Source organism: Lissotriton helveticus, chromosome 12, assembly GCF_964261635.1.
Source record: "Lissotriton helveticus chromosome 12, aLisHel1.1, whole genome shotgun sequence".
Lineage (NCBI taxonomy): Eukaryota > Metazoa > Chordata > Amphibia > Caudata > Salamandridae > Lissotriton > Lissotriton helveticus.
In genome coordinates this window covers 233,502,024-233,515,475 of record NC_136073.1, presented here as the reverse complement: position 1 = coordinate 233,515,475, position 13,452 = coordinate 233,502,024, and the positions used below count along the sequence as shown (strand labels likewise).

General features: G+C 44.0%; 1 protein-coding gene across 1 annotated transcript; it reads left to right on the top strand.

The window, feature by feature from the left end:
• The first annotated feature begins 404 nt into the window (after positions 1-404).
• On the top strand, positions 405-11,573 carry LOC144799612 (cytochrome b-245 light chain-like). Its single transcript, XM_078671022.1, has 6 exons — positions 405-566; positions 2,404-2,473; positions 3,750-3,824; positions 6,609-6,692; positions 8,624-8,705; positions 10,568-11,573. The coding sequence occupies exons 1-6, from the start codon at positions 509-511 to the stop codon at positions 10,760-10,762; spliced, it is 564 nt and encodes a 187-aa protein (XP_078527148.1). The 5' UTR covers positions 405-508; the 3' UTR covers positions 10,763-11,573.
• Positions 11,574-13,452: the final 1,879 nt, after the last annotated feature.

Below are 13,452 nucleotides of genomic sequence, written 5' to 3'. Positions count from 1 at the left end.
CAGAAACACATGGAATTTAACGTTGTGGGTTGTAGGGAGCAAGGGTCAGAGGGAGCGCGGGAGAAGTTAGAGTAGTTTGGGGTAGGAAAGGAAACCTTGTAGTCGGCAAAGTGCTTAGACGTCCGGGATGTTCTATGCTAATTAATTCTTCATTCATACGAGTGTTGAGGGACTGGGGACTACATTTTCAGAAAATCCGCTACTACTCAGCACTTGGTTTTTCCAAAGCAATTAAACTGTGCACGTCCCCGGCGCGTCATTGCGCTACAGCCTATTGTTTGCTGGGATAAATCCCAAATTGCAGCAGGTGCTGCTCTAAGTAACACGAAAAGGGGGCGGGGCAGGAACTGACAACCCACCAGAGGGGGCGGGGCCACGTGGAGTTTACAAAGTCACCGCCCCACCTGGGGCGCTGCAGACACATCTGGGAAAGGCAGCGGCCACTGCACCGAGGTCCACAGCTGAGCAGCCGGAGACCCCGGAGGGAGGACGAGAACCAGAGGCAGCCATGGGGCAGATCGAGTGGGCCATGTGGGCCAACGAGCAGGCGCTGGCAGCCGGGCTCAGTAAGTACCACAGAGCGGGCAACTTTACATTTAGTTTTTTTTTTTTAAGGGTGGGAGGGGAAGAGGGTTGGCAGCTAAGCTTTTCTGGTTGAGAATTTCGCTTGACGAGGGGATATGAGAGTCTTAAATATTGTTACTCTCCCCTCGGTTAGTGCAATTTTGGTGTGTACCTAAAGATGATAAATTCGTTTTTACCGAACCTCATTCTAAAAGGTGAATTGATTTAGAGATTGCTTGACTGTGCTGAACTGCGACAGGGAAGGGGTGTGGGGTTAGTTTAGGGGGCGTAATGTAAACTGTGCACATCTCCTAGGGAACCTCCCGACGTGATATTTTAGTGGTCGCTTACCAAATGTGCTTTTTTCTGTGCATGCCTGATTGTTTCTATCTTTAATCCCACAAATATCCTTTTCAGGTCAAGCCTAGTAGGCGGCGCATATGCTGCTATTGCGAAGCATATTGTGGCTTACAATGAACAGACAGGAGATGGAAGCCAACTCCTTGCTTAACATTGGTTGGCGTTTCTTGTCACCTCATTTGCCTACTTATTTTTGTCCCTGCTTCTCAACCTTGTATTTGTCCCGTCCATAGACTATTGCCTCTTTAGCATGTGTGTTTGTCTTTTGTCTACCTTTGTTGTCAGGGAACTACTTTTCTCTTTTTGTATAAGCTTACAGAGTGCATGTGTTTTCAAGCCAGCTCCTTGGTGTGCTTCCCCCCCCCCTATCCCCATATACTGCTGCATCTACCCGTGTGCTTCTCCCCTCCTCCCTCCCTGTTGAACACACCTGTGTACTTCTCTGTTGTGCGCCAGCTTCCCTGCACTCCCCAGTGTTGGTTCAGTGCCCCCGCACTCCTGTGTTACTGACAATCGCCCCTTGCTTCGCTACCCATTATTCTTCTCTCTGTCCACTCTATAAAAAAAAAAAAAAAAAAAAAAAAAAAAATTAAAAACTATTTTGCAGCTCAGATAAGTAACTAAAAACAAAAAAAAGCATGGTGCGTAGTGTGGCTAAAAACCATTAGGAAAGCCAATTGGTCACAAAAGTGGGAACTATTTGCTTTGCCAATGATTGTTTGATGTCGTTTTTGTCTTGTTAACATGATGTCCCTCCTTGTACGGTGTGGCAATCTACATAGGGCTCGGTTCGTTTGTTAAGGACTCCGTCCACCTCTCTATACGCTGGTAGAAATTCAATGGTCGTTACTGCTACCTTTGACCCGTAGGGTTGCCTATAGAGTTGCTCGCTATGATGGAAGAAGACATGACCAAGTGGTTAATTTACAGACATCTGTCCAAATATCTGGGTTATATTCCTATTGTCTACCAAAGTAGGGATGCTTTGAAACAGACTACCCCCAAATAGTGCGTTGAATGACAACGAAACACTTTACATTCACATTATATTCTATACAAAACTCACTCGTATACGCAATATCCCTTCTCTAAACTCCAAACACAACATCACAGAGCTTCCCCCCATGCTCTTTCAGAAGCACTCTAGAAAAGCGCCTGTTCATCTAGAGGCCCTCTGAGGAACACATATGTTTTTTTAAAAGTGGAGAGGAAAGTGATGTATCATAGCAAGAGCAGTACACTTCAATGTGCAAACCAACGCCTTTCAACTCTTCGAAAAAGGTGGAAATCTTGTCTCATCGCAGAGAAGTTTGTAATTGGAAAGTCGCCCATGCTAACGACTCTTGGTAACGGAGGGATGAAGTCTGGCCAGTGGAGATGAGGAGGTGGTGGAGGGTCAGAGGAGTGTTTGTGCACATACCTGTGTGTAGCAGTAGTAGGACTTGCTGCCTCTAACTCGTGTTTGTTCTTGTTTTGCAGTTATTCTCGCCGGAGGAATCGTGGCTGTTGCTGGACAGTTTAAGAACTGGCAATTCGCGGCCTACGCCATGTATCCTTTATTCCACAGTGCTTGGAATGGTTTGAGAGCACAAGACTAATCCCAATAACCATTGGATTAACAACTAACCTGGGATTTTGGAGTAGTGTCCTACTTGCCCGAACGCACTTCATTGCCTTGTATTGGGTAGGGAGTGCTACATAAATTCAACTACAAGGGATGTTGTGGATCACATAGTGCCCTGGTACTGAGCGGTATACAAGGACAGACTGGAGTATCCAGCTCCTCACTGGCCTCCTAGGAAAATGAGAAATTCGCCAGTAACTAGAGCCTCTGTACGTTTCGTCAGATATTTGGTGTCTGATCAGATTTTTCCAGAGATCATAATCGATCTGAAGTTTTGTTTGAGTTGCTCTCCCAGTCATTATGTTTTTTAAGTTTGGCCTGAGCCAAGACTTTTTGATTTTATGCCACTGATATGTAGAGTATACTACACTGTACTTATAAGGACTTTCAGTCGGGCATCTTCCTCCATGGTCTGGTGTTGTGCCAATCACATTTGTCTTCCATCCACTACAGCATGGGGCAGTGGATCAGCCCTCTTCAGCCACTGGCTAGCTTCTTTGTGAGTGACAGGCGTTCTGCTCTTTCACATGGAGCACATCCTCACACAAAGTGCCAGCGACTACTATGGCAATTTGTGCTTCTTGTGATAAAAATAATTTAGCTTTTAGCAAGTGTTTTTTTTTATTATTGGCAAGGGCCTAGCAGCTCCCTCAACAGCAGCACAGCTCTACAAATACCATGACAAAACAAGCATTGAAAAAGCTAAATGGCTGGAAGCCAAGGCCAGACCTGTTGCCATTGCTAGTTCTTGTTTTACATTGGAGACTTTGTAGTTTCGCTCTTTCAATTATAAAAGCAGAATAGAAAGATAATATTAGGGCTGGATTAACAACTCACAATAGGCCCTAAGAGATCCTTGACATCTGAACACCTAGGGAACCCAAGTAACTTAATTCCATAGATATTGGTAAAATACATCTCTTATTAAGTGATTTACACCCTTGAGTCTCCTGTCTTCATAGTTCCCAGAGACTAAATGAAGCTTTGTTATATTTTGTTTTAACTTTCAATAAGGAAATCTCTAACTGTCCTGGGGAAGCATTCTTACTTTATTTGGGCACAAGTTATAATTTGTGGTGGGTGTAAGATGGTCAGGCGGGGAAGGGACCGTGGTGTATTAATCTGTTGTAGTGTTGTGGTGTTGTGAAATAACTCTATTGGTCCACCAGTCATCGTTCTGACCTTAACAGGCACGACTTAGTGCTGCTGGAGCGTTCATTTGTCTGCTGGAGTACCCAAGGGGGAAGAGGAAGAAGGGCGCAACGATGGAGAGATGGTAAGTAGACTGGCGGCTTCTAAAGCAGACGCAGCCTGATTTAGAGTTTGGAGGGTGGGACACTCCATCACACCTGTGAAAGATCTCCTGTCTGCCATATTACAAGTGTGTTAACCCAATCACTTTTATAATACCTCAGGGTGGAACTATATGTGGCTAAACATGCAAAGATCTGCATCTTGTTACCTGTTTGGGTTCATGACACTGAGATGCGGGAACCACTTCACAACTTCTATATTCCTCGAGATGGAGCTGATGCTGGAGAGAGAAAGGGGCATCATTCTTCCAATTTTGTTTTTGTGTCCTAAGAGGAGAATATTGAGTTGATATTTTAAGAGTGGGGCTGAGGAAGTAAGTTGATCAATCATCTTATTTCCTACCTGCTCACAAGTCATTTCCCAGTTCACTGCATTATGCAACATTGTGTATTGTTCAAAGCATGGCCTCCTGATCCATTTAATGCAGATCAATACTTTATACTTTTTATTTTATTTAAAGAGTTTTATATAGTGCTGGCTAGACCCGATGGTATCAGAGCGCTTTACATTTGTTTCCACAATGTAACAGAAAATGATCACAATTACATATTTCGTCAAAAATAAGCAATACATTAAGAGAGGAGAGAAAGGAGGGATACAAATAGTGGACGGGGAAGGGGAGGTGAGAAGAGTGACTACACTTAGTATTCTTCCCAAATAAAATATTTACAAGGAAACTGAATTCATGATGCAAGTCCCAGTAAAGATGGCAGCACAATGTTTCTGCCCCATGCTATAGGCCTGTGTGCACACAAGCAGACCTTTACACTATACAAGGGAGTGATGTAAGACCAGCTCTGGGTCAAAGGGGGATGTGAGGTAGCAGCACAAGAATAAGTGTGCAGACAAGGTCTGGGGGGAAAGTGGGGCAGTGCAGTGTCTAAGGGAGAGCATTATAGGTCCATGTCCATGATGAGCTGGGTTGAGAAGACAGAGCAAAAGGTCAGGGGGGCAGTACATGGTCCAAGGAGGAAAGGAGCACAAGGTCCCAGGTGCATTATCAGGGAAGCATCGTCCAGTAGATAGGGGGCAGCGCAGGCTCTAGTTGGAAGCAGCGCAGGCCCCAGGGGTGATCAAGAAGCCTTGTGCGGTCTGAAGATGGAGAGCAGCACAAGGAGCACAGGGAGTAGCACAAAGTCCAGGGCGGCAGTGGATGGTCCACTGGGAGGGGTCTGCAGCAATGCAAGCATCCCTTGAAATACGATCATAATCGTGGACATCATTTAAGGGTCACCAGGGGTCGCAGTTGCGACCCCCTAGCTTTCCCCTTGTGACCCCTGGACTCAGAGGTGGCAAAATCAGTGGCAGAAACACTGGGGCATCCCGTCCTATGGACATCGGTTGGGACTCCAATTTCCTTGTTTTTGTCATTTTTTTATTACACTAATAGTGAATAAAAGTCAGTAGCTGCTGCTGCCCAGTCTACTTGATGGGGCAGTGTTGGGACAACAAAATAAGTAAATATACACATACCTTCTGCTTCTACGCTGTGCCTCGCTGCTTCTCTGCACCCGGCACCGCAATTCCCATGTGCATAGGCTCCCAGCTCACCACTCAATCCCAGCGCTTCTCTCATGCTATTACTCCCAGCATGAGGGAAGTGCTGGGATTGGGCGGAGTGGGCCAGGTTCACGCCCCAGCAGGGACCGGGAGCTTGTGCTCCTCAGCCCTGCAGATATCGCCAAGGAATAGTCTGGAGGTATCCAAGTGTGCATGCTGGTTTGGCCGGCCGTGGACGGTTAGCCAAACCGACATGTGCACTTTCAGTGCCCATTCTGAGGAGATTACCTGTCCGGAGAACAGACATAGGTAATCGGCCTTTCCACCACGAGATAACTAATATGTTTCACTAGTGGGGACAACTCCTCCAGCCCTCCGATGAAAAAAGACATGCGAATAGCAGTCTTTTTTTTTACTTTTCCTAGACTCACCCAACGAGGTGTGAGTCTTTTTACCATTTAGTGATTTTTGCGAATTTTGGTCACAGGGAACGAGGATTGGGTGTGCCTTTTAGGGGGCATATACCGTCCAGCTCCCTGTCACAACGGTCCTGATGAAAACCTGGTATATGCCATCTTTGGTTGAAACGTGTAGACCAGTACACACATAAGAGATACTTTTGGTCTTAATATACCCTCACAGTATCTCGTCCCACTTTTTTAATATTGTCCAGTTACTTGTAAATAAAATGTATCCTCCCCCAAGTTAAACCAGGACAATTTTTAACACACTTTTTTTCTGCACTTACACTCACAACCTGCTTCACTGTAATTCAGGTGTTGTAGCACACCCAGGCGACGCTAGGCCGCTAGGGTGGACCCCAATGATGAAGCATGTCACCACTAGGCTGGTGAGTGAGGTTTTTTTTTACAAAAGGGTGAATTTTTCCTTTTGGAATTTACCATTACATTAGGAATCTCCTCAGAATTTCCAATGATGGTACTCCTCTCATCTAAATTTCAACATTACCTAAATGAACATGTGCATTTACTATAGAGCACTAGCATAAGTCACTATGCTGAATGGCATGAGCCACAGGAGAAGATGACCTGAAATCACAATTGCATCAGGTGTTGGAGCTGGGACTCCAAATCCTGCAACTCTTACACGATGAAACATCTGTTTTCCCTTCTTTTATCAGCAGGCTCAATTAATTTCCTGAATTCCTTGGTGGTTCTGTATGCTGAAAGAGGGCAGCTGTAACTATTTTACAAATGTAATGTTCTTAATTTATTTCCCCCAACAGTGGTCAACAGTGCATGACCGTCGTGGTGAAAGCCTTTGGACCTCTCACTAGGAACTACTACGTCCGTGCCATCCTGCACGCCTGGTGAGTTATTTCCCTTTCCAAATATCTGTGCATATTTTTGTAGAAAGAAGTTCACTCATAGGAAGTATAATTAAGACATTTTATGACGCCCATTCGCTGAAAGAACTGGTGTGGCTGACCAGTCAATCAAACGTGATGCTGATTTTTGTAACTAGCCCTGCTGTAAATGCAGGTGATAGTTTGTTTTACTAAATTCATCATTCCATTCAGCACTTGTTCAGATTCTGTCCAGTTCAGTTGTGAAGACAGAAGGGTACCATCTCCATGGGCGTCCGCAAGGGGGGAGGATTTTCTTTTAACTTGCCCTTTAAAAAAAATTCAAGATGGCACAGTGGAAGGTCCGCTTCACTGCAGCACCATGACTCCCCGAAAACATTTCTGCGGATGCCCATGACAATCTTATCCCCTATGTGACATGACTAAACTTCACTGGTAGGTTGGTGTTCACCTTTTGTCATTAGAAAACCACAGCCCCATTCTGACAGCACCAGCAGAGAGCCTTGAACTCCAATGTTTTTTTTATTTGCACCCTTCAAGAGGAAAATTCCATTGGGTTGCATCCAAGCTACTGCTGCTGTTTTGGTGGCGGCTTCTAGCGAGCTCCCAGTTTCTCTTGTGCACCAAGTCTGCAGCAGCACCAGCGTAAGCCGACTGTCTTGCTCTCCTTTCTATAGCACTCTGAATACTGGTCCAGCAGGCAGTAATTGTACCACTCCCAGCAGTTATTCCCATCTGGTCAATCACCACTCTGTGTTGCGAAAGAAAAAAGCTACTTACCGGAAACAATAGTTTTGCAGCCTGAGACTCTCCTAATTTCACGTTCTATGCATTATTCCACTGTCTAGTGGTTGTTTTTGGAAAATCATGTAAAAAACCTCTTTTTATTTTGGGGCATTAACCAATGGTGGAGTTTACCTATAATTCAGGTGTACACAAAAGTAAAAAAGACTTATTTTGGGGAGTATCTGAAAAACATGACATGCGTATTCCTCAAAAATCTGCTGGTAGTATCTCTTATCATGCAGAGTAGGTGAAGAAGCAGATATGAAGCATAGTTTGTTTACTATGAGGACCACATGAAATCTAACTCAAATTAATGTATATTGACAAAAACCAATGCCCACTTGTAATCCATGCACATTTCTTGGGGCAGCTGTACACATGTCCATCAAAAGCACATTTGGGCTAACTTATTCGTACAAGGGGAATAATCATAAAAGAAGACCTATTTATTCAGGAATAATACAAGTTTGCTTGTGAGCTCCAAACGAGTGTGGAAAGAATAGTTATTTGAGCTGGTTAACTCCATACTGTGAGCTACATCAGTCTTCTTAGTCAATGTCACTTACTGTAAACATGAAGAAATTTAATTCATTACAAAAAACTGCTTTATTTGAGAATTAAGGTTAAAATGGGTTCAATGCACAAGGCTAAAGTACTGAAATGCATCAGTTCTGGGGTGTTTAATAAAAGAAATAGGATAATCGTGCTACACTGAAACCTTAACCTGATCTGAACATAACAATCACCTAGTCACCAGCGCTAAACGCAGAAAATGATAACTGAATTACTAGGGTTAGATTTTGTCCCAAGTTCTGGAAATATGATGAATAAGAGGCCAACTGAAAAGTGGGATGGTAATAATAAGGACCAGATTTCATATATACATTTATAATTGCAAGTTTGATTTTGAAGTACAGCATGAAGGCATTATATAATTTAGTGCAAAAAAGTGGTTATCAGCGAACTATAGCATATCATTTTAGAACAATTGCAAGACATTAAATAATCAATCCATGCCATGATGGCAAAGGGATCCAGATTTTTCTGTGTTTTTGAGTAGTCTCACTTAATCTGGCCGGATGTGACTCTCACCGTTGCTAGTTCCAGATAAATTCCATTAATGCTGTTCTTTTTGTTTTCCTTTTTAGTTTGGCGGTGCCTGGAGGATTTTTACTCGCCACAGTGCTTGGCACTGTTTGCCTTGGCATCGCAAGCCTCATCTACCTACTGGTAAGCAGCAATCCATGAGCTTTTTCTACTACGGTCTGGCATTTAGGGGAAAATGGGTAGTGGGCAACCACATACTTTAATCGATTCAGATGTTGCCTGTGCTGGATGACCAGTGGGATCAATTACATCTCCCTGAAACTCAAGACTGACAAAACGGAGGTCACCGTCTTTGGAAAGCCCTCCATCTGATCCTGCGATTGGTGGCCTGACTCTTATGGAGCTTCTCCAACACCTTTTTCCAAGGCTCAAAATCTTGGCATAATTTTTGATGACCAACCTATTTGTGAGGCAGCTTACTTCAACCTGCTTTTTTATGCCTCAAGTCATCAGAACAAACACTCTACTGTTCCTAGCTCTTTCAGAAATGCCCTAGGTCAGGCAGTCCTAGTGTCCAGGTTTGAGATCTTCTTTCCTTAGGACTGCCTAGGTTTCTCCTTCAGAAACTGCAATTCATTCACATTGCACCTGCCCGCCTTCTCCTGGGATTGAGCAGGAAATCCCTAATCTCAGCTACTTTTTCTACTCTTCACTGATTACTGCTATGGAAGCGCTATCTTTCTAAGGCCTAGTATTTGTGTCACATGGCCCTATACATCATGACTGCTGGCAATTACATGGCTTCTCTTTTCTCTCTTTATATCCCTACTCTCCCCCTCTGTTTCATTTCTTGTCACAGTGTTCACATCCCTAAATTGAACAAATGCTGCACTGGCAGGCACTCTTTTTCTGTTGTCCCCTCCAAAGCCTGGAATCCTCTTCCTCTTTCTATTCAACAAGAAAAAAAGCTTTCTTAGATTTCAGAAAATTCTAAACACTCAACTGTTTTCATCATAATCGAGCCCATAGTGTCTTCTTTATGAGAATGAGATTTCTTAAACAATTGAAGGTACTAGTCGGAGAGCTCTCAAATACAATAAATCACTTCATTGAAATGGGACGCACATGTTAATTCCTTCTGGATTAGTAATACTCCCAAGATTCCCCTGGTTTATGAGTGAGTTCTTGGAGTGTACTACAAACTAAAATACACCCAACCCTAGAGTGCGCAAAAAAAATAGTGTGTAGGCTTAGTGTTCAACAATTGTTAGATTAACAGCATTGCACATCAATGTCCTCAATGGTAGGTGGAGAGCGTCCGCTTTCTATGCCCGTGGCAGGGTTTGACACTAACAAGCAATGCACGTTTCCCACACTGCCAACTAGTGCCAGAGTGACAAACCATTGTGGACTATGTTAACTATCACCATTGTGCATATTAAACCTTCTTCGGGGAGAGGGTCGGAAATGAATTCAGCTTCTATATTAATACCCTCCTTGGCCACACTGCTGAGGCTGCAAAAGGGATAGAAGTATTGCAACAACTGGCAAGAGTCCGCAAAGGAGAGATCTGAGGAATTAAGTGGCTTCAATTTCTACTTCAGAGACTGCACTGTGTGAGACTCGTGAGATGTTGTAGTGAACATGAGTTGTCACTTTTCAAAAGCAGTAGTGGGTGATTTTTTGAGCAAGTGGGAACTATTGGGACCAGTCTAAGATACCCTGTGTATGCATGGAGTGAACCACTGGTCAAATCAGGACAGAAAAGTACAAGAAAAGAATGACGGTATCAGGGAGTGGCTAACAAAAATGTGGACACATCATGTCATGGAGCTCAGTTGTGTGTTTCAGGGTGCATTTGAAAGTGCTTGCTCTACTCTCCACCAGATATTTCCCACCAGATGGACTGCCCCAAGTTAGCATCACTTTGTTGTTAGTGTTCTGTTGGTGGAACACCCCCATTTTATGTGTGCTTTATATCATTGCTTAGGCTAATGGCCACTTCTTTCATTCTGACCTTTACTTTTCTGTCTTCTCTGCTTTAGGCTGCCATTTATGGAGAGGAGTGGCGGCCCTTGGAAGCCCGCAGGCAGGAAAAGCCACGGGCAGCTGAGATCATCAATGGTCCTCCGGGGGTTCCACCACCACGACCATCCCCAAATGCCAGGAAGAAGCAAGTGGATGAAATCCCTGTAAGGGGAGGGCAATACGAGCCCGTCATGGTCACGGATGATGTGTAGAAATCACATGTGGCATATCCTGGGGATCGACACATCAATGACTATTTGCTGATCTCCGAACCAAGCATTGGCAGCATTGAATGGAATGGAATGGATGGGGAAGTAGGGGTTAAGTGATTGTTTGCAATTGGGACATATGCTTTATCAATCACTGCTCCACACATGCCTATGCTTACTTTTCTTCAAGAGTGCCTTTCAGGAGGTACCTCGCAGAAATCCTATGACACTCGCCAGTGGGTTTAGTCTGCCCTGACTACTTTCAGCTCTGTTTGTCTGCAACAGATTGTGGTCTAAAGGTCTGTATCTCTATGGCATTTGTTTATCTAGGTGCTATTTTCTAGTACATGATGATCAAATATTGTGAGCTTTCAATCTACTCCATTCAGGAACTTCTCATCTGATTCCTGTGTGCCTTATTCCTACGCTACTAACCACAAAATAATTTTATATGTATAAAACGGATCTATGAGATATGAAATAAAGAAGCAAAAAACAAGCCAATCAAAATGGTCTCTATTAGTAAACGGGCTTTCGACAGTTCTTTATATTAACATGTCAGATGCACATCTGGATATCGCTTGTAGGCCAAAATGTTCAACTCTCATTAGATCGCTCTGATCTTCTTAAATATTCACTCTGATATTCTTAAATATTTCTTTGCTTGATAGTTGTCCTTTGCATCACAAGAAGCATTGCCTTGTTTGCAACTTTTTACCAATTTTTTTCGGTATTCTGCGGGCATTGAAAAATGACTAAAAATATTTTAAACAAATGCACAGAACCCTTACAAATGACTAACCAGTGGCAGCTCCTCCACTAAGGCAGAGGAGCATTGCCCCACTGCTTTTTGCAATGTAAAAAAAGAAAAATAAAGTGATAATAACTTGAGGTAATTTTATTTTAGTTTTCCCCACTGCTGCGTCTTTGTGGGGCGGGGCTGCTCTCAGAGCATGGGGAGGAGTGGTTTGCACTCCCAATGTGACATGAGTGCTTGGCCGGCCCACTCGGGCTGCCCAAAACAGTCATTTGCACATACCGTGTTCTCGATGCAGGCTGCATTACAGCCTGCGTGAAGAACATGCCCACCGCTCCAACCCCTGCCTGAGCTCAGACCAATCCCAACACTGCATTGCAGCATTGTGATTGGCTGCAGGGAACCTGGGAGCGCTGGTACTTCCTTCTTCCTTTTCACCCAAGAAGCCTGGAAGAAGACGTAGGAGCAGCAGCAGCCATCCAGCCGACTTGCCTGGAGATAAGTGATTGTTTTTTTAAACCAATACCCCCCCTCCACTCTTTCCTCCACCCCCCCCCCCCCCCACACACACACCACGTCTCATTGCTTCTTCCAGGTAGCCGCCGCTGTGAATTTGCTTTGCAGATGTAGATGTAGCCTCCTATCACCTAGCAGTCATGCCCTACTAGGAAGAATACTTCGGTATTACATGTATTATGCAAGTGCTCAGTGGCTTCCGAAAAGGGACTAAGGTGGATCAGTGCCGCACACCCATAAGAATCGAAGGGTAGTGGTCTTCCAATGAAAACGTTTTATCGCTTTCTCTATCTTTCATTTCTATGAGATCTCACAACATTTTGCCACTTATGTACAGTTCTTTGACTGGGTCACAAATTTGTAGCCTGTTCTAGTATGCCGGTGCGATCCCATTGACCGCCTGTGCACCAGTGTCAGCACTTTAAAGTGACTCCTCTTCTCTAGTGACAGCCTCTGCAGACCATGTAGTGTAGAAGAAAGTGACTTCTTCTGGGAAGGCCGTAGAATGCTCCTGCAGTATAATTTCCTCAGGTTCGATTTACGGGTGTGTACATAGAGTACATTAACCATGGTTGGCACCTATCGTACTGACTATCAAAAGTCATTCCAGTCTTGAATATCAGCCTGAGGGTCTTGACCTCATCTCTGGGGGCTATAAGCAGCTCAACCTCCCACCTTAAATCCGGGGTTACTATTTTTTAATTTTTTCACACAATTATAACCACGACTAGGAACTCTGATTTGTCCCCCATTTAAAATGAGGTAGTGGATATTGATGCAATCTTGAATAGACCCAAATAACTTCTAAGCTATCCTGATGTCTTTTACTTCATGACAGACTTCAAAGGTAACTTCTTCAGGAGGGGACCTTAAGTCTCCCACACACTCTAGAGGCCCTTTGATGTAGCCAGAAGCAAAACATTTATCAGTGACAGAATCTTTCAATCTTTAAATGAATGGGTTGTCATCAAAGGTGTCTGTCACAGGAAAAACCAAAAGTAGGGCTAACTTAACGATACGTGTACGTGGATTGCCAGTTCCCCAAGTATTCACTTCCTTGAACGACTGTACTTCCTTAGAATCACCCTTTTGCATGAAGGAATGATCAGTCAAATAGCCTTTAGAAAAACTGGACTAAGTTTTTATTATTCTTGAATGTAACAGTACCCTTTACCCGTGTCCTGCTCTCTCCTGTCAGTGGAGGCAAAAATATTTTGAACAGTAAAGCTAGCCTCTGTCTATGCAGGATGCAGCACACATAGAAAGAGGAAGTAACAAGGAGAAATCTAGGTATTTCTCCTCATTACGCCTCACCTGGGGAGGTATAGTATTTTGACGCATTCCCGGGTTTACCGGTGTTGGTAAATCTGGGAATGTGCTAAAATGCATAAGTAGATACGTGGGAACACCCACACTCCAC